Source organism: Leptidea sinapis, chromosome Z (assembly GCF_905404315.1).
Source record: "Leptidea sinapis chromosome Z, ilLepSina1.1, whole genome shotgun sequence".
Classification (NCBI taxonomy): Eukaryota; Metazoa; Arthropoda; class Insecta; order Lepidoptera; family Pieridae; genus Leptidea; species Leptidea sinapis.
Window position 1 is genome coordinate 10,476,765 of NC_066312.1, and position 22,522 is coordinate 10,499,286.

A 22,522-nucleotide genomic window follows, 5' to 3' on the forward strand; every position below is an offset into this window, starting at 1 on the left:
AAATATATTAGCAAAAGTAAATATAATATCCGTAGAGATATTCCGTCTCTTATAAACTCCTGTACACTATTTATATATTGCTTCCAACTCAGGGAAACAAAATGTAATATTATAAGTAATTTAATTCAGCTTGGCAACAGCTTAGATATAATAACAGCCGACATGAGACCAATTTTAGCCTGAAAACAATAACAAGGTCAAATGTAGGCGCTACGCGTATTGTAGAGATTACTGTTGGTCTACGACGACACCTCAGCATGGGACAGCTGGCATGGACTCGCACCGCCCCCGTTCTCACACAACCCCAGATCTTAACTCAGCCCCTTCTTACAGACTTCATTATACAATAATAAAAGATCGACGTAATATTTTCCCCTAGCTCTGATTTCATAAGGTAACCGTTCTCATTCTTCACTTAGACTTCGCGCGTGTTGGACCTCTAGGTTCCATCGTATTAAGACTAGTGCGTACTTAGATAGTGCCTAACGGTTTTGAAGGAGAGTTCTTATTTATGTTCTGAAATGGACAGTGTGGTAGGTGCTAAGACAGCCGAAATTCGAACAATGGATTTATCTGGTAAGGTTTATATCATTTGTTTACTTTTTCAAATTTTTATTCCTTGTTTTTTAAATTCTCTGACTCTAGACTCTGCCTACTGAGCTACAGGTCTATAGGTTCGAATCCCGGTAGGTGCATACATTTACATGATGAATGTGAATGTTTTTTTCCGAGTCATGGATGTTTATAACTATTTTTTTATATGTTTAAGTCAGTTCGTATTAAATATAAAGTGGTCTTGTGCCTATAGGATAGGCTATGCCTAATTTTGGGCAAGATTATTTGTGTAAGTGTATCTTTATGAAAAAAATTAATTCAACTCTCTGATGATGAATTTCTGATGTTTTGAACATTACTAACATTACTACATCTAGCCCTACGAATTCAAATTCAAATTCAAATATTTTTATTCAAAATAGGATTTAAAATCACTTACTGAACGTCAAAAACTACCACCCATTCAAAAGAGACTGCCTCAGACCTGAGAAGAATGGGCGCAAGAAACTCAGCGGGCTTTTTTTTATATAATAATATAATAATAAGAATCAAAGTGTGATTGGCGGTGCAATAGTGTTTTTTAAGCTCACTGAATAATTTACTCCTTTCTTTATAAGATTCAGTGTGTATAAAACTATGATATTTTGAAAATATCCGTCGGGATGACTGATTGTAGGGCTGACCAGTGGGAGTCTCCTTTGCACAGGATGCCGGCTAGATTATGGGAACTATTTCTGCCGTGAAGCAGTAATGTTTAAACATTAATGTGTTTCGGTCTGAAGGGTGCCGTAGCTAGTGAAATTACTAGGCAAATGAGACTTCATATCTTATGTCTCAAGGTGACGAGCACAATTGTAGTGCCGCTCTGAATTTTTGGGAAATAATCCTGAGCGGTACTGCATTGTAATGGGCAGGGCGTGTCAATTACAATCAGCACAACGTCCTGAGCATCGCGTCCCTTATTTTCATAAAAAAGATTGTGATTCGTGACACTCACTACGCCTTTACGTGTAAACTACATCTACAATTCACCAAAGCAGTCTCGACCTTAACTTAAGTAGAACTTTAACCATTTCTTGTTGACATCTGTTTCATCGATTAGAAAACAAATTTCCGAAATTATTAAGTTCACGTTTCCCGAACTTCGATAGTCCGTTACATGTGGAAAATTTAACAAGAAAATTTGCTATAAAGTGATAAAGGCTTCGTCTTCTTTCAATACTTCCAGTAAAAGGCTGAATGACTTAAGTAATTACTTATATTTATTACTTTACAATGAGCGAACTGTAATTATAATAAATAATTGCTCTATAATAATAGTTGGAGCTACTGAGAGTGAGCTAAGTTCTTATAAAGATAGTATAATCTGGAGCTTTCTGAGAACATAATAAATTATTGTTAATTTTAACTTGCTAGATTTTCATTAATTATTCCACTGTGTCGTTAGGAAGTCGTTTAGAACAAAACGTGTCGGAATACATTGAACTGATTAATTTTAGAAAATTTTCGCACTATTATCATTAACTATTACTATTAAATCAAATCAAATCTAAGTAAAAGTTATACATTTTACAATTTACCACCGCCCGGAGCAAGTTTACCAGTGGGAGGCTCCTTTGCACAGGATGCCGGCTAGATTATGGGTACCATAACGTCGCCTATTTCTGCTGTGATGCAGTAATGTGTAAGCATTATTGTGTTTCGGTCTGAAGGGCGCCGTAGCTAGTGAAATTACTGGGCAAATGAGACTTAACATCTTATGTCTTATTTTTGGGCTTTTTCAAGAATCCTCAGCGGCACTGCATTGTAATGGGCAGAGCGTATCAATTACCACCAGCTGATAGTCCTGCTCGTCTCGTCCCTTATTTTCATTAAAAAAAAGTTGAGCTTTCATGAGAAGGAACAACAAGAAACGCATTGACACTCTTTAAATCAACATTTACACCATTATTTTGAGCAATGCACGCACTCTAACACAAAGTGACATACAAATCGCGAGTGTAAGACATGGGTTGGTCAAGCACACTAAAGATAAAAACTGGTCTGTTTTCATCGGATGTCTAGCAGCAAGAGGCTCTATCCAGACGTATAAATTATTTAAGACTTCATCATATTTAACTGACTTAAAAAAAGGAGGAGGAACTTTCGACTGGATGAACCGATTTCGATGATTTTTTTTTTTGAAAGCAGTTGCAGCTGGTCTGACAATTTCATCCATGAAAAAACCATAACAGTCTTAAATTTGCATTAGGTATGTGCGCGACAAATGGACGAATAACTCAATACCACGCCAACCGATTTCGATTATTCTTTTTTATTGGAGAGGATGTGTTTCAAGGATAGTTTTTAAAGATAGTTTCATCCGAATCTTTTAAATGCTATCCGGATACTTTAGTCATCTACTTTAACGTCGTTGATAATCATTGTCAAATATTATAATCAATGGAACTCCTTAACGACTTACAGTAAGGGTGCGATTTGTGGCAGAATATCAAACTGTCTGTAATCAAATTGCAATGTGCTTACGTTCATTGCGGCATTGCAAAATTTAGTAGGACTATATAATATATTCAGACAAATTAGTAAGTGTACCGCAGATACTAAAAATCAAAAAATTTACTCAGAAACAACCGACTTCAGGAAATCTACATCAAAACAATAGATATAATATGCACTACAAAGTATTAAAATGGGTATTTTATGCAATCTAATTAATTAATCTAATTCTAGTTACGATTATTGTTATTTTTGGAGTCGCTGTCAGCCAAGGTAGGTTTGTATCTACATACATAGGTATAGGTGAGATGTGCTTGTGTCGCACGCGCGAAGTGAGGAGGCGAGAGTCGAGAGCGGGGCCGCAGAAGGAAGACACAGATTCCAAAAATTACAATAATCGTAGCAAGTAGAATTAGATTGTAAAAAATTCGCAATTATTTTTATACTTTTTAGTGCGTATTATATTTATTGCTTTGGTATAGTTTTATTGAAGTTGGTTATTTTTTTTACAAATATTTAATAATATTTGTGTAAAGTGAGGCAACAAAAATACTCAAACGTCATGAAATACAGAAGCAAGTATAAGTTTAAGAGTGGGGAGAGACATGGATTGGCAATTAATTATAAACCCTGTCTCCTCACTGTGTATCTATAATTCAGTAAAAGTCGACGTTAACATCTTCATAACATTTTGAAGAGTTTAAAAAAACGTGCAATTGCTTCTGTACAATTTGGGGTTAAAATGTGAAATTACTATTTGTACTGAAGAATTGAAATATTTATAAAGTGAAACTTTTATTACATCGTCTCAGACTTTTTCGTCTGTGTGTTGCATGTCGCGTGACGTTCGGGCAGCGTCTATAGTTCGAAGCAGCTGACCGTGTAGTGTATAGACTATTACTCATTTGTGCTAATGGTCCACGCTATTTTGTTTGTTTTTGTCAGTGTTTAATGTAAATGTTGTTATTTATTAAAGTGAAACTTTTATTTCCTCTTGGTAAACAACGACACAGCTAGGTGAATATTATTTTAAGGTAAAGATCAATAATGTGAAAAAAATTGTCCCTTTACCGTGGTTTCATAAAATCACACAATCCTTTTTTTTGTAAGGTGAAATGTATTCATCTTATCGATTTTCTTGTATGTTCTTCTCACGAGCTTTACTTAGTTATTTATTTAATCAAAACAAATCTTATAACTATATTTACAATACTACGACTACATAAAATTAAAACTATCATTACGTGGAAGCGTACCAAGAATACTGGCAGCATTACCCCGTTGGATAGCAAGGCTGATCCGTTGACCGAAATAGCTGCCAGCGCTTGGGTTTCCAGTAGCCTTATTGAGGCGCGAAGATAGTATTTTGAACATTCTCCGCGCCTCTGGGCCCCACGGGCCAAGTGTCTCGAGCTTTACTTATTCCGAACATATAGTTGATTCAGTAATTCTAATTACTTAAATATACTTATTGAAGATCCAAAATAGCTTAGTTCAAGTCTAATTGAATAAAATTTATTTGACTTTTACTTTAAAGTATTTACGCTCCTTTTCCATCTCACGGTATGGTCATTTATGCCTTTGCGGTAAAACTCTGGGGACCTAGAATCCAAAAAATATATTAAAGCTTCTTTTAAAAAGAAGGCTTATTATAGTATAGTAGATTATATTAAGGAAAATGATTCATGGTTTTTGCCTGGTTCTGCACAGGCCACAGCGCAGTAAAAGTTAAGTTAACATGGTATGGAAGCAAGTTTCAAAACGTTCTTCTCTTCGTAAGTCATGTAACGCATCATTATTTGCCTTAGTGGCTGTTCTTCGTCGGGCTTCATTCTTGAAGTCTAAGTCTCTTCTAGTGAAGCGCTAAACCAAAAAACGTACAACGCTATCATTAGCCGTACCGTACCAGCAATGGTATTGCGAGCTGGTTCTACTGCGTTAGTCCTACGTAGGACCTCGTATTCAAAAATTACTCAAATTTCCAATGTATAATTAACTTGAAATCCAAATGAAAAACCATTGGAGAGTCAAACAAAATAAAGTTATGCACATGTTTAAATCTAGAATATTCTTCGAACTCTAACTGTCACGTGCAAAATATCGCACCAAGGACGTTTTATTTAAATCCAGTAGAGCGTATGTCAAAACAGCAATTTCATACTTAAATCCCCATTTTTTTCTTTTTCTGTCGAACTTTATGTTCCTGTAAAATCGTATCACGTTTACTATACAAACTTATTTTTGAAATATTCGATGTAAGCTTCGCTATGATTCATGTTATAATTCTAAATATTCTTTATCAACCCACCTGTGGAATATAATACCTCAAAGGGAAAATTTTCTCATCACTGTCTGCAACGTGGGCAGGTCTAGACTTGGGTTTACAGTGTCCTTTCAACGCACAAAGCACTGCATTAAATGCAAAAGAGCGATGTATTTGTATGGTTTTAATTATCGGTGAATCATCTAGAGAAATATTTTAAGAACTAAACATTTTAACCACTCAATATATTATTGATAATGTTATGTATTAGGCACATTAGCGGATTTTCTAGCAACTGTAATAATCATAATGTTAACAACAGGAATAAATATAAACTTGACCTACTACTACTCGGTTAAATCGAGTTTGTTAGTTTTTTGTTCGGTGATGTATTTTCTTTCACAACACAACCCCAGATTTTTTTAAACGAATTGGTTATGATAAAATACGTTTATATGTGTTAATTACTATAATAATTAAATAACTAGCTTGATGATGATTGGGAATGGAACGACTGCCCTCAGAGTATTTATTAGTAGGTAGGTATTATTTTTTTTTAAAAAAAAAAGCCCTCTGCATTTCTTGCGCCCGTTCTTCTCAAAACTGAGGCTAAATTTTTGAATGGATGGTAATTTTTGATATTTAATAATATGATCATATAGTAATATTTTATATCCTTACTTGAATAAAATATTAGCATAGGAATTTATTTATTCATTTGATAATCTTACAGTATACATATATTTAGAGTATATATTTGCAGTATAATAATTAAATAAATCGTTAATATTATTGCTTCATTACCTCGCCTCGATGTCGCCTCAAGATCACTTTTTTCATGTATTCATGTTATTCAGTGATGACATTCTATTCAACTAGTAAAATATTATTTTAAGTCGTCCGATTGATTTTCGAGTTCAACTGAGTTTAATTTACGTGTGAAGTTTATACTTCTTTAGAATAGGAAAATCACTAAACTTACTTGACGTCACGCAATAATAGGTTTTTTGTTTCTAATTTTAGTTACTAGTATTCGCGAGTATTATTACACATAACTTTTTGTGTATAAACCGTTTGAAACAGAAAAAACACAAAATATTACGGAGAATTTGCCTAATATATCATTGAAAACCGCAAATTATCTTACTCGTTTCTAATATAAATGTGAAAAAAAAACACACAAAAATTCTTAAATATACTTTTTTGACCTCTGTTACATAATTACAACCAGTACAACTTGTTGTTAATGGTAAAAACATCTTTTTATGTACAGAAACAGCAGGTACACGATTTAATTATAGTTTAAGTCATATTTCATATTGAGGGGCAAATAGTTAAGAACTATCATTTAACTCTTCAATTAATTCAATGATTTATATGAAACGTAAAGTATATATATAAATAAGGCATAAAAAGACTTCATAAGTTTAAGGGTGAGTGATGAAATCCCTTCTATTTTCTCTATTTAATGCGCAGATGCTCTCGTTTACCCTCTTTTTATTTTTTTAACAAGTCACTTGTTACCGGTGGTAGTCTTTCCGTCGTTCTCGAAAAAATCTTTGGTTTTACCCTTGTTTAAGAACGATTCTCGCAATCCTGTCATAAACTACAGGCTACTCTCAATCATGCTTATATTTGCAAAATTATTAAAAAAAAATTGTACATTAAATCCTTTGGCATTTAAAGCACTCAATGGACCACAAATAACATGAATTTTCTGCTGGTAAATCAACAACCAAAAACCTTATTTGTAAATGAAATCTCCTTATGTATTGATAATTGATTTTGTGCTGACTTTATTCATACCGATTTTCAGAAGGCATTTGATAGCGTAGAGCACACTTTCTTATTATATAAGCTTTTAAGACATGGAATATAATATGGAACTGTTCTTGAATGGTGTAGATCATATCTATCTAGCCTCACTTGCAGAGTTGTGGTTAACGGTTTCACGTCTTCATTCTTGTGAGGTGACTTCCGGCGCCCCACAGGGATCTCGTTTAGGCCTTCTTTTATTTAGTATTTTCATAAATTGCTGACGATTTGACATTTTTTAGGCCCATAAAATCTCCCCATGATTCTACTACATGATACAAGAAGATTTAAACATATTGGTAGACCGGTGTAGTTATAATAGAATCATTCTAAATACCTCAAAATGTGTGGTGATGAAGTTCTCACGAAAAATGTTTATTTGAATTCTTTGTTTAACATCAATGGGGCCGTATTAACTCAAGTGGACTTTATTCGCGATTTAGGCGTAAAATTACATAGAGAGCTCAAATGTAATACAGACATCGACACCAATGCTAACTAGGCATTAAATACATTAGGTTTTCTCATAAAGAATTGCAAATAATTTAATTCGTTTCAAGTGAAAATAACAATTGATAACGGATTGGTTCGCAGTAGTTTGGAGTTTTATTCTGTAGTATGGTGTCCTCACTACTAAATATGCAGTAGTAGATTAGAAAAAATTCAAAAACAATAGCATCTTCCTTTATAATCCATTTACATCTATGAAATTAGAAAACTATTCTGAACGTTTGCGATACTTTAAGATGGACACACTGTCTGATATTCGATTGTCTCTTGTTATATAAAATTATTATCGGTGGAATTGACTGCCCCGATATTCTCTCGTTAATTAATGAAGCCGCTCCCATGAGACTCCCGAGAATCAGCAGATACGATATATTTTTAACAATTACCGCAAAGTCTAACCTAGTTCACTTACGTACTCTTAACAGAATTGTTCGCACTTACAATAGCCTTCCCAAAGTTGAACGAAGTATAGACATTTTAAATGATAAGTTGTCTGCTTTTCGGTGGAATGTGCGGAAATTAATATGTTGCTAGACAGGAATATAATTTGCTGTTCAACAAGAATTATTCATATTTTAATGTAATATTTTAGTTTAGCCGTAAATAAGTTAAGTTAGTTTTGTTCATTTTAATTAATTTTCACTTTATAGAAACTAATTATGTGTATTTTATCTTATTATTAAATTGTATTTTATTATAACATATTGTATCTTTGTATTTGTTCTTATGTTGTTCAATTAAAATTCAAAAATTATGTATATGTTATACTTGCATTTGGTCGTTGCCCGTAAGTGCAATAACACTTATATTTAGACTTATTTAGAAGTAATAATATTTAATGTAATTAGTTAGTGATTATTGTGTTGGCAATGGTAATAAATAAATCATATTTCAAACTATTATAAAAATTTCACATTTGCTAAGACAAAAATGTTATAATAATATAAATATTATATTTGGATACCTGTCTGTAGCCACCTTAATCTTACAACAATGAGGCATTGATTCTATTGGTCTTTACATTTTTCTATTGAAATAGAATTCCATTTTTGCACAAACACGTCATACACGACGTCTCGATATTGCGTGATACACACAGTGCTTACACATATTTCTTAACCACACTTCAAAGCTTTTAAAATGAATTCAAAACTGGACCATTTTCTGGCCGGTCGGTCTTGCCGGTCGATTGAATTTTAGTATGCTTAACATCTGGATGAGTGGCGTTACAGCTTTAGAAACAAAATCTTCAAAAAGCACGTACACTCCGCTGGAATACCCGCTAATGTGATTTCTCTAGTATTGCTGCTTTTTTTCATGACAATAAGGGACCACACGAGCAGTACGCTCAGCTGATGGTAATTGATACGCCCTGTCCATTATAATGCAGTGCCGTTCAGGATTTTTCAAGAGTCCTGAGCGGCATCATAATTGCACTCGTCACCTTGAGACATAAGATGTTAAGTCTCATTTGCCCAGTAATTCTACGAGGTACCTTCAGACCGAAACACAATAATGCTTAGGTACACATGACTGCTTCATGGCAGGAAAAAAGCGCCTTAGTGGTACCCATAATCTAGCCCTCATCCTGTGCAAAGGAGCCTCCCACTGATAAATGCCTATTAGTCGGCTTACGACAGCCCGCGGCCTGGGACTTCCCTATTATTTTTATGCCCCGGTGAAGCACTGGGTACTTGCTATGAGAGGAGATTCATCATCATCTCACCAATCATCAATTATTGTGTGTCCTCGTTTCACTAATAAAAATATGATAATCAAATCGTACAGAATAGAATATCTATATAATATCTACGAATTTGTATCCACGCCTTTAACAAATATATACGATATAATAATGAGTACAATTTTATTGGGACAACAATTTGCTTTGATTACGTAGATATATCAATTTCCATAGACATTCCAGAAATAGAACCTTTTCATGAGCTTATGCCTATATACATTCACGGAATATTCGGATCCATGCAATCAAATTATAACAGATTAATTATATAATATAATATTATAATTATGTTTATTAGTTAGTATTGCAATTATTTATACTATTCTTGTAATATTCCGGATAAATTACTTGAATAAAAATAATTGATATAAAATTTAATATGTTCCAATGTTTCGGTTGATGTGATGATGATGTGGGTACCTACACCTTGCAAATAAACATGGAAATACGTCCGAATCGTTCGAATAAACCAATTATTAGCAAAAATGTCGAATTGTAAATATTTCGCATATTCTTGGTTTATTGTCAGATATAATATTTATACAAAGTTTATTTTTAAGGTCGTGTAAGTCTATTTTACAAAGGATTTTGAAAATGTACCTCTCAAACTAAAAAACGTTACTCACAATTTACCGATTAATCCTAAAAATGCATTGCTATCGTTAGTCTTGAAAGAACATGTGAAAATTCATCAATAGATTTATTTTTTATGTAAAATACAGACGAGACGTACAGGTCATCCTCATAAGTGATACCTACACTCTGCATATCACAATGCAGGTTCACTCAGGATTCTTGAAAAACCAAAAATTCTAATTGGCGCTGCGATTGTGCTCGTCACTTTGACACCCAAGATGTTAAGTCTCATTAGCCCAGTAATTCTATAGAAAGAGAAGAAGTAATACTTTTTCAGATTGCAAGATTGGACATAACAAAACATACAACCATATATTGCAAGATAAATTAATAATGAATATGTGCAGGTATAAAACGCATAACGGACCTTTAAATACAAATGTTAAAAACCAACCAAAATTATGATAGTTAAAAAAAAAAGGTGTTTACTTGGGCGCCAAGACGGAAGTAAAAGCTTCATCAAGACAGAGAATTAAAAGGATTATTTTGTTCAAGACGAAACGAATCATATGAAATAAAACAATAGAATAAAGGCGTCTTGGATTCGAATCCCGATACGTGGCAAACGTTTCAAATATATACAATAGATAATAATAGCGTAAAATGCTCTGGAATAGTAAGACGATGCCCAATGTATATTTTTGTTTTGTTAGTTGACAATTTTTTTAATCAATATAATATTATTTAATTTATTTGTACGAAAATGTATACTGAAACAACCAATGTATTTCAGACTACTTTTCTGGTGCTTCCGTCGATAGAATTCTCTGTAAATAACGAAGGTTGAAAGCCTTAAAGCGCATACGCATATTATTATATCCAAGTTTGTCGGCTGAATCGAATGGAAACGTTGCGTGGCGTAGAACCGTCTGTATATTGCTCGGTGCTGTTGCCGGCTGCCTGTTAGTTCTGTGATTCTGTCAGTTGGTCGGAAGCCGTGGCATCAAGTACATGTGGCCTTAAAACATTGAAGACCGGCGTATGTGAATGTATTCGATGCTTGTTTATGCAAGGTGGGGGAGGCGGGAGGACCGGTCGCACGTTTGACGCTCGACCTCAGCAGCTATAGCGACCTTACACACCGTTCACTGTACTTCTTACATCTAAGTGCAACTCTCCATCAAAAATGCACTAGTGGTTCTACAAAATACGCGTGTGTGTGCTACAATCGTGTAAACAAATGTGTATCAAATTATAATTAATATAAGTTATATATTGCTATGTTTGTCGCATTGAAGAATCCCGTTCGTTATAATAATTGTGTTTTTATTATGTTCTCTTGGAGCTACTGTGAAGATTTCCACGTAAAACTACGCAGAGAAGAAATTAAACGCACCTAGGTATTTATGAGTTAATAATTTTATAGTGTTTCCAGTTCGTTTACGATCATAACTTCGCTATTAAGTATACCGTAAATATGTATTTGTTAAGATTTAATCGAGAGTATTTTTAAGTGTTTTTAACTGAATTGGAAGTTTTCACGTGGAGAAAATAAAAAATATATTTGGGTATTTTTATGTACGAAATCGACATATTATTACAAAGTAAAACTTTTATCCAGGATTCCTAATTGATGTAATTTCCCAAATGTTGATTTTTTATACTTAATTAAGTGAAATCATTATATTAATTTAACAAAAGAATCAATCTAATTGCCAATGCTTAAGTGATCTCGAGATAGGGATGGTTTCGAGCTACAGAATTCATTAAATATATTTTTTAATAAATTTATTAATATATCGGATGTGGAGGAGAAAATAGATTTTTATATCATATCAAGGATGGGGTGTAAGACCAATGTTTTAAAATATTTCGTTGCCGTTTATACGAGTACAATCTTACAATTAAAACTGAAGTGTTATAATATGAATAATTGGAATTCCGCTACATGCGTAAATAGAAAGATACGTATACTTATATATGTATATAAAAGGAATCGTAGAAGCTATTTACTATAAAAAAACCAGCAATGGTGGCTCATCGGTTCCGTACAAACTTTCAATGATAAGCCATATTAAAAACATACTAAACTTTGTAACTGAGTGTATTATAGGTATTCTTACACATAATATCTAATATATAAAATTCTCGTGTCATGGTGTTAAACATTAAACTCCTCCGAAACGGCTTGACAGATTCTCATGAAATTTTGAGTGCATATTGGGTAGGTCTGAGAATCGGACAACATCTATTGTTCATCCCCCTAAATGTTAAGGGTGGTCCACACGAAATTTAATTTTTTATTTTTTTGACATTTTTTTTTAAATTTGTTTGATTATGAGTCAGTATTAAAAATACATACAACTTTTCACCCATCTACGATCAACAGTTACTTTTGTATCGCGATTTTAATATCGGCAATACAACGTTTGCTGGGTCAGCTAGTTGCCATATAAATTACTAAGAAAAAATTTTATAATTAAAATTTCTATATTAGATACATAAACTTGCAATCCTTTTGTGAATCTGTGCATGGAACAGAACAATATTAAAATCGCGATGCAAAAATAGTTGCAGATCTTAGAAGGGCGAAAATTTGAAGTTGTATGTATTTTTCAATACTGAATGATAGTAAAATAAAAATAAAAAAAAATTGTAAAAATAAATATTTAGGCGTGGTTTACCCTTTTCATGCCAACATCTTTATCATAACCTAGGGGTTATGATAAAGATGTTGGCCGATTCTCAGACCTACCCGATATGCACAGAAAATTTCATACAAATCGGTTCAGCCGTTTCGAAGGAGTATGGTAACAATCACCGGGACACGAGAATTTCATATATTAGATATACATTATACAGTTTACATATTGTTTTATTTCCACATAGAATTACAAAATGCCAGAGAAAGGTATGAAAAACGAAAAGAGTGACATTTATTTGGGCTTCAACCGCTGTCCTTCATTGACAAGGTCCAATGCGAGTCGCGGGCTGAAGTAGGCTTAAAATTATTTTTTATGTCAATCTTAATCTTATATTTTTTAATTTTATTTAGGAATTATAAAAGAAATACTGCTGTAACTAGGTAAAGCTTGATGTGTCTATTGTACGTTGATTTACAAGTACTCGTAACTAAATGAACACTGTTTCAATAGTTTAACGTGTAAAATATGGCTGAAACGATATTAAATTTCTTACTATTACTGAAAGTACATTTTTGCTCAACAAAGGCTAGGAGACAATACGCTCCTGTCAGGTCTCACTCGACGAAAACGCTCTAGCTAAGGCATTAAGCATTCTTTCATATTCCTATCGGATATCGGATTACAAGGTTAATATGTAGCGCTACAGTAACTACCTACCCTTATTTATAGCCAAAACACATGATCGGATATGGTACGACCGAACCATCGGTCCGGTACCGGACCGTATTCAAAGGTATGTAGTGTCGCTCAGAGTTCTTTTTTTTATTGAAGAGAGGACAAACGAGCGTACGGGTCACATTCTCTTCCAATACAAGAGCGATCACAAGAGAGTTACAGGCCCTTTGGAAAAGTGAACGCGCTTTATTTGAAGTTACCCAGCTTAGTCGTAGGTACGTTGAAGAAATTTCTTTGAAAACCGCACTGTGGTGGAACGCCACACGTCCTGATGGGGATGATATCCTAACTTATGTCGTGCAAAGGTGGAATTCAGTGGCAGGAATGAGGTGAAACAGCTCTTCAGAACACTCCCCGTGATAAATGCGTGAAAACACACAATGGAGCGACGCGGACGTCCCTACGCAACGCCAAGTGATCTAGCCGTTCACAGAGCACTGAGTTCTTGAAACACCCAAAATTTGGGCAACACTGAGATCAGCATTGTAAGGCATGTGATATTAAGTCTCAATGTTCCAGTAATTTTCGACGCACTCCGAACAGAAACATAACATTGCTTACACATTATTGTTTAGCGGCAGGAAAGGCGGCACTGTTGCACCCAGCTAGCATTCCTGTGCCCAAAACTTCGGTGAAACTTTCCAAAGAAATGAAATATTGATCGTAAAAAACATTATAGGACGTAGAGAATAAGTGATACAAATCGCCTTTTGATGGCGCACTGTAGAACAGCGCTTCATCGAAATAACGCAAATGTAATATCTATAAAGGCCTTTAACCATGTTCCAGAAAGTATTAGAGAGTTGCCTAAAATTATATTGCATAAAAACTTAATATTATGGCTAATAGATGAATGTTTCCATAGTTTATATACTATAGTCATTAATGCAAATATTTTTATGTAATTATTTGAGAGTGGTATACCTCCAAACATGTCTTATGTTGCCCCAAACTAGGCATAGCCTGTAGATACTATGTTCAAGACAACGATATATTTAATACAATATACTTAAAAATCCATGACTCGGAAACAAACATCCATATTCGTCATATAAATGATTGCACCTACAGGGATACGAACCCGGGACCTCTAGCTTAGCAGTCAGGGTCACTAACCTTTCGGCTATATGGCTCGTCATATTCTACATAGATTTAATTAATATTGACAAACAAACATTTGTATGCCGAGTTATTGGCGAATTGTGCTTCATATTACTATTTTTTTTAAGAAGTATGTCACCTCGATTCATACAAATAAATAAGTTTCATCTTAATATATAAAATTCTCGTGTCATGGTGTTAAACTTTGAACTCATCCGAAACGGCTTGACCGATTCTCACGAAATTTTGAGTGCATATTGGGTAGGTCTGAGAATCGGACAACATCTATTTTTCATCCCCCTAAATGTTAAGGGTGGTACACACGATTTTTTTTTTAATTTTTTTGACATTTTTTTTTATTTGTTTTATTATGAGTCAGCATTAAAATACATACAACTTCAAATTTTCACCCATCTACGATCAACAGTTACTTTTGTATCGCGATTTTAATATCGGCAATACAACGTTTGCTGGGTCAGCTAGTTTGATATAAAACAATCGAGAATGATCTAAGTGAAAAACAATGTTACATATTATTACACTTCAAACAGTAACAATGTTGTCAGCGAAATATTCTAAGAACCTGGCTAAAACAGTAACATCATATTACATTACTATAGAAGTGCATAATTATGATCTATCTACTTTACTTTTTATAGGTTTTAATCCATTTTACATTTTGTGTGAGTCGAGTTACTTAAAAAAATTATTAGTGAAGTTTTTTTTTATGAAAATAAGGGACGAGACGAGTGGGATGTTCAGCTGATGGTAATTGATTCGCCCTACCCATTACAATGGAGAGCCGCTCAGGATTCTTGAAAATCCCAAATATTCTGAGCGGCATTACAATTGCGCTCGTCACCTAGAGACATAAGGTGTTAAGTCTCATTTGCCCAGTAATTTCACTAGCTACGGCGCCCTTAGACCGAAACACAGCAATGTTTACACATTACTGCTTCACGGCAGAAATAGGCGCCGTTGTGGTACCTAGTTGGTGGTAGTTGAACACGTCTTAACACTTTACTAAAGCAATACTACTTCTTCTATACAGTACTTATTTATAACAAAGAATTAACTATTACTACTATTATCTACTTACAGTCGCTTTGAGTTAATCGTATTATTTGCAAACACAATTGAAAGTTTCACACGTAACTGGTTGTATTTTTTTCTATTTCACCAGTAGGTCAAGACCTATTATAAAACCAGTTTATAATATTACTATCTTTGATTATTTCATTTAAAATATAACAAAGGCTGAAAAAAAAATCTCGGCACAAAAAAACATTAAAGTCGGCCCTTGGACAACCTTTATTACCGTTTCATTAATGAACATCGCAATAAATGAAGATAAATTTAATTTGATCGAATGGTATTTTATAAAATCTTTAAAAAAAGTGTGTGTTTACTTATATAAGCACGCAAGAAGTTATACTTCTTTGGCCTAACAAAGCAAAAATTTAAAATTATTTGTATCTCGTAACGAAGGCTTTGATAATTAATTATTAAATAACGAATACGGCTGTATGGGCTTTAACCCTTTGCCTGTCCTAATAATGGACGAAGAAACCAAAAAAAAAAAGTAACGAATGTCGCAAACGTCGGAAAATTTTAGGAACTAACTTCACCCTGTTAGGTTACAGTGATGCGCGCGCATCCTACAATTTCACTCTCATAATTTTTTCATAACGAGCCTAAAGAAGTATAACTTCAAAAATATGATATTTACTAAATGTTATTCGGCGATTACGTAGAATACAGTTTGAAGTTTTTTGCTCACCTGCTCATCTTTACCTGGCATTGGGATCGAAAGGATTATCACCTGTTTACGCCACGCCTATTATTGCTTTAGTATATTTGAATGCTTGCCCCAAAGAGGCTTGTCATAAATTAAGAGCGATTATTGCATGGCGTTAGCATTTTTTTTTTTATAAAATAATGAAACCATCAAAAAATCTGTCAGTCATTTAAGGCATTTAACGCTTTTTATACAATGCCAAAGTGGCAAAATAATACTCTTAATATCACAGGTTAAGACTCATGCTTATCAGAAAAATATGTGAATTATAGACGATTTATTTTTATTTTTTTCTGAGATTATTTATAGCATATTAATAAACATATTCCAGTGTTTTTGAAAATATTATATCTGCTTTCTTTGATGAAATTGAATATTGATGAAATAAAAATACAAATTAGTAGTAGCCGAAAAATGATCTTGGTAACTTGGTAATCGTTTTTACGACTTAAGATATCAAAATTTCATGCTAAAAATTACCCGCTATTTGGAGATATAGAAGTACTTAATCTATAAGTGGCAATTTTTAGTTTTGTTAGATTTAGTTTCATTTCATCACAAACTCTACCGAAAATAGCAAATTTATAGTTAGTCGGATTTGCAAACGCTTCCTTAATATAGTAGTAAAGTTTTTATATACAAACAAACAAATTTCATCAATCATCATTTAACATCAATTTTATTAAATTTCATCAATTGTGTTTTGAACACTTGTTCCAATGATTTTCGTCCATATTCGAAAAGTGATACAATATGCTCTACGTAATTAAAATAAGGCCAAATGAAAAATTTATATTCAACTCTCGAATTATGTCAAATTTCAAATACATGACACGGACGAGTAAAATAAGAAGGACTCCGTGTCACCTTACATAACAGTGAGGCACCAATACAAGCCGGTAAACGTGTAAATGCATAGCCCCACGCATACATTTACACTAATACAGGCCGATCAGCTGCCATTATGAGATTTGCCATCGTCTGTGACAGCTCAGTTTGCGTCGCAATAAAATATTTAAAAAATGCCGTCGTGCGTGGTGAAAAAGTGTAAAAACAATACTATAAAAGTATTTGTGGATATATGATTATTTAAGGGAAAAAATATTATGTATCTGGTATACCCCGTAACCGCACACACACTAGTATTAAGGTGCTTCACTTGCTAATATCACGGCGCGTGGTCCTTCTTTTTTTACTAGTCCGTGATACATGATGGCTAAGAGACTTAATTACATAAACCCGTCATTGGTAAATTTTTGATATACTTACAAAAAGTTTCGTGATGTCCTTTCTATGTCATATAATAATATATACTTTAATATATTTGACGTGACGATCTAGGCAATTCAGTGCTTTTTCCCTATCCTGAAAGTGCAAAACCTAAATTACCTTCAACACTTAAATTCCACACTATTAATAGTGATTGCACGTGGGGCGAATCACATCTGCCCCAAAAGTTAACCACGACCGCTCTGCCAAGAGTGTCACGAAGAAGAAGACCGATCTATTATTCAAGTATTAGGCTGAGAATTTACGTAATAAAACTTAGCTGAGTGTAAGCATAAGCATAATCTTTGATTTAATTTGACAGCTGTAATTATACTGAGCTTAAGCTAAAAAAGCCGTATCAAAAATCAAGTTCGCGTTTTATCACATTCAGCTCAGTTTCATGTAACTAAAGTGTGATCAAAGTCTAAGTTTACTCTATAGATTTTAGCCATAGAGAATCACAAAGGCACCCAAATTGCGGTTTCCCATACCTTGACAAAGTTGCTTGTTTCATATCAATTTTTACATATTGCTTCTGTCTAGAAAATGATAAATAGAATAAATTCCAAACTTGTCTCGAGCTTCAGCTCGCAAAGAAGACACATTCTACGAGGAAATACTTTTAGAATTCCAACGTTTTCTCTATAAAGAGTTTAAATTTTTAATCATAAAAATATGCAAGAAGTTTTCCATTATTTTCGATATAACGAATAGCAAAATAAGGAAGCCCACGTGTATTGATAACTTGTGAGGCCTGGTCACTAAAATCATACTGTTATTGTCATACAAACGACCCTATTCACATAAGTACCATGTTCTTATGACTTTATTTCATAAAAAAGCGTGTGTTTTTATAAACGCACGCAAGAAACATTACCTACTTCTTTGACATAGCGAAACAAAAATCCTTAATAAATTAATAATTGTGCTATTTAACGTTATAGAAAGAACAATACTATAATATAGAAATTTAGTTATTAACAACTAATGAAATACTATTAAACAGCATAATTTAGTTAAATAACCTTTATTTCAATAACCTTAAATTAGTTTTGATGCAATTCGAAGGAAACGTTTTTTTTATATTACAACTTTTAGATACTTATTAAATTTCATTCTCGTCAAGTGATTGTGGTTCAGCAGATATATTATGAGGGTTGGAAGTATAATACAAATGATCTAGTTAACCAAAAGAAGTAAGTACCTACAACTACGAGTACAAAAAAAAGGTGTCTGATTAAAACCTTCACCAAAGTGAATACGACATAATATGTATTACAATTTTCTTTGCTCTATCTTCATTATACAACAACATTTCCAAAATATATAACTATAATTGAGTATAAACTACTCTGGTAAATATTACTCTGATTTTAACCAAACTAACATTAAATAGCTGTGCGTAATAGTACCTACTAAACACGCCTTAAGTTTTCCTTCCAGAAGTCAGACTAGCTCGCTGATTGAATGGCTTTTATTCAAATTCAAATATTTTTATCAAAAATAGGATGTGATGTACTTCATCACAAGTCAAAAACTATCACCCATTCCAAAACGAATGCCTCAGACCTGCGATAAATGGACGCAACAAACTCAGCGGGCTTTTTTTTTTCATCGAAAAAATATGTTTACAAAGTAATATTGTACAATTAAACTTATTATTTTCCTAAATATATTTATAAATAACCTGAGGGCCGTCACTCCATTCCCAATCTGATTGTTATTATAATATTACTATCGTGGAAGAGGAACACACAGACAGGGTCACTTTTACATGTGCAATATTAATTATGAATAAAAACAATAAATTAATAATAAAAATACTTATTTTTATTAAAATCGTATACTTATATTATTGTAATATACATATATGTATTACAATTTTTAAGTCAGTTTTCAAGGAAACTTTCTGTGAGGTGGAGTTAGGATCACACTGTCGGAGGATTCGGGAGAACAATCGCAGAACGAAACCAGGGTTCAGTTAGCTTTCGTAGAACGTTTGCTCGCAGCGCAATACCTGATTATAATTTCAATCCCCTCTTAAAATCTTAACCAGAGTCGCTATAAAGTCAAAAGTGTACCACAAAACTACTTAAAAACTTGTAGGCCGCCATGTGTGCTCTACCGGTTTTTTCAGATTGCTTATACATATTATATAGATAGCGTAACGCCTCTTGTGCTAACGCGCAAAATCTAAACCCCGTATCCATTCATCTACATCTTCAATTTTAAAGGGAAGCTTCTTTTATATTGTTACCAAGACGTTTCATTGGTCGAAACATGAGATGTGTCTACCAATTAAATCGCGGGGATAAGGGTCGCCCATGTAGTCAAAAGACAGATGCGTCAAAGGTGCAATTTATTATCAATGTTTGCCTATGTTTGGCATCTCGCTATACAAACAAGAAATAATATCACCTGCCCCCAATATATTGTAAGAAAATAACAATATTAATGTAGATTTTTTTATCAGGATGGCGAAATTTGGAACCAGAAAGGCATGGCGAAGGGAGTCAAACATTCACAGGAAGCATGGCTGAGATTGTACCGGAGGCTTACAGTCCAAGATTTATGCACAAACGTCGTCGTCTCTCCAGGTTGCTCGACAAGCTCGCTATACAAATTACAAATAACAATCACTTCCCGTTTCATCCCTGGCTAATGTTTGAACCCCCGTACCAAGAGGCTAAGACGCCAAATGACACACCACTCGACCTCTCAGTAAAATCAGTGACACCTAAGTTGGCCAAACCGCCAGCATTCACTTGTGAGATTTGTGGACAGTCTTTTACGGCACATGACCGGCTGGCCAAACATGTTGCCTCCCGGCACAGAGACAAAGCGCCGGATACAGAAAGAGCTTACGTGTGTGAAATTTGCCTGCGAAGATTTGCACGTTCTGATATGTTGACACGTCATGCTCGTCTGCATAGCGGTGTTAAGCCGTATTCATGCACAGCTTGTGCACAAGTGTTCTCGCGATCTGATCACCTTGCCACTCATCAGCGCACTCACACAGGAGAGAAGCCCTACCACTGTCCTATCTGTCCTTACGCTGCTTGTAGACGTGATATGATCACCCGACACATGCGCACCCACACTAAGCGATCACAACCTGCTGAAATCTGATTTAATCGACAGCTACATATTTATAAGGAACTGCTTATATTAGCTGTATTAAGTTAACAAATTGTTTGTAGGTGACGTTGAACGTAGACCACGCATCGAGGGTGGCCTGGATTTATTTAATTGGTAAGGGCATATCACATTGCAATGCAATACAGATATTTTTCGGAATTACCTATATCGATCTTGAAGTGCGAATGTAATTTAAATAAAAAAAGCAAAGCGCAATGCGATGTGTCTCTATTCAATTATTTTGTATATGATCTGTTAAATTATTATTTATATCTAGTAATTTAGTATGCTTAGTGTTAGTTGTTGTTGTTGTTTAATAGATCATAGAACTGTGGGTAGACAGAGCCAAATATCTAAATGGCAGTAGAAATACTTAGTGTAACTATTGGATCTTAATATGATCTAGTACTCTTACGCATACGTACAACCTAAGTGAGTACGTAGGTACGCAAATATCTTAATATATATAAATTACGTGACACGTTGTTTGCCCGCGATGGACCCCTAAACTAATGAACGGATTTTAATGGGGATTACTTCATGGAGTGCCGTTTGGTCCAACTTGAGAGATAGGATAGTTTTTTTTCGATTTGGGACCCATAATTATTTTTATTTTCAATATTGTTTTTGTATGAAAATATTTTCTATGAGAGAATTCTGTGACGCACGGTTTGAAAGTTCCGCTGTGAAACAATTTCATTATAACGACAGGGAGCATTTTTTAAGAAATAATTCTTGATGTTTTGAATTATTATTGGCAAATTCGTATAAAACAGTATTTTTTTTATTATCTACAGAACAACGTCTGTCGGGTCAGCTTGTAATGTAATATATTATTCTTAGAATATAATTTGTAAATATCGCTTATTAATAATATTGTTGTGTCAACTATTATTGGATTGTTTTCTTAAGGCCGTCTAGTGATTTAAGCGTGGTTAACTCTTAATATTTAAATATACGACAAAAATGTTTAATTGTATTAAAAATACAAAATATAATTATGTTTCGTAAGTATACTGTATAGATTATAAAATAGTACTTAATATATTTATTCGTTCCTTGTTCTGTTGCATTCGTTTGTTTCTTTAAAATTAATTTTGTCAAAACTCCTGTTTGATGTGTTTTGCATTGTAGCTATTAGTCAGTCGAATCTTATTTGTAATCCTTAAAAGACGAATAAGTGTTTCTAAATTGTTAACTGTTTTCAGTGTAAATAAAGTGTCTCAATTGAAAATTGTTTCAATATTTATTTAAAAAATTAAGAGAGCCATCAAGACCAAAGGTTACCTGATGGACTGATAGCTCCTGTTGATGTGTTTTGAATCGTAGATATTAGTCAGTCGCATCTTATTTGTAATCCATATAAGACGAATAAGTGTTTCTAAATCGTTAAATGTTTTGAGTGTAAATAAAGTGTATCAATTGACAATTGTTTCAATATTTATTTAAAAAATTAAGAGAGCCATTAAGACCAAGGGTTACCTGATGGACTGATAGCTCCTGTTGATGTGTTTTGAATCGTAGATATTAGTCAGTCGCATCTTATTTGTAATCCATATAAGACGAATAAGTGTTTCTAAATCGTTAAATGTTTTGAGTGTAAATAAAGTGTATCAATTGACAATTGTTTCAATATTTATTTAAAAAATTAAGAGAGCCATCAAGACCAAGGGTTACCTGATGGACTGATAGCTCCTGTTGATGTGTTTTGAATCGTAGATATTAGTCAGTCGCATCTTATTTGTAATCCATATAAGACGAATAAGTGTTTCTAAATCGTTAAATGTTTTGAGTGTAAATAAAGTGTATTAATTGACAATTGTTTCAATATTTATTTAAAAAATTAAGAGAGCCATCAAGACCAAGGGTTACCTGAT

The 22,522-nt window shown here is 33.6% G+C and overlaps 1 protein-coding gene across 3 annotated transcripts; it reads left to right on the forward strand.

Annotated features, from left to right (window-relative positions):
• Positions 1 to 430: 430 nt before the first annotated feature.
• LOC126979086 (zinc finger protein 554-like) lies at positions 431 to 22,274 on the forward strand. 3 transcript variants are annotated; one of them, XM_050828292.1, is made up of 2 exons: positions 431 to 576; positions 19,981 to 22,274. In XM_050828292.1, exons 1-2 carry the CDS (start codon positions 522 to 524, stop codon positions 20,634 to 20,636), a joined length of 711 nt encoding a protein of 236 aa, XP_050684249.1. In that variant the 5' UTR covers positions 431 to 521; the 3' UTR covers positions 20,637 to 22,274. The 3 variants fall into 3 exon arrangements, with proteins under 3 accessions (XP_050684249.1, XP_050684250.1, XP_050684251.1); XM_050828293.1 differs by lacking the exon at positions 431 to 576 and adding an exon at positions 10,960 to 11,359; XM_050828294.1 differs by lacking the exon at positions 431 to 576 and adding an exon at positions 10,960 to 11,191.
• Positions 22,275 to 22,522: the final 248 nt, after the last annotated feature.

Excerpts from the sequence above, each read along its gene's own strand:
- LOC126979086 (XM_050828292.1), top strand. The coding sequence starts at position 522 with ATGGACAGTGTGGTAGGTGCTAAGACAGCCGAAATTCGAACAATGGAT. Across the intron at positions 577-19,980 it reads TCGAACAATGGATTTATCTG|GATGGCGAAATTTGGAACCA; the intron begins GTAAGGTTTATA and ends TTTTTTTATCAG.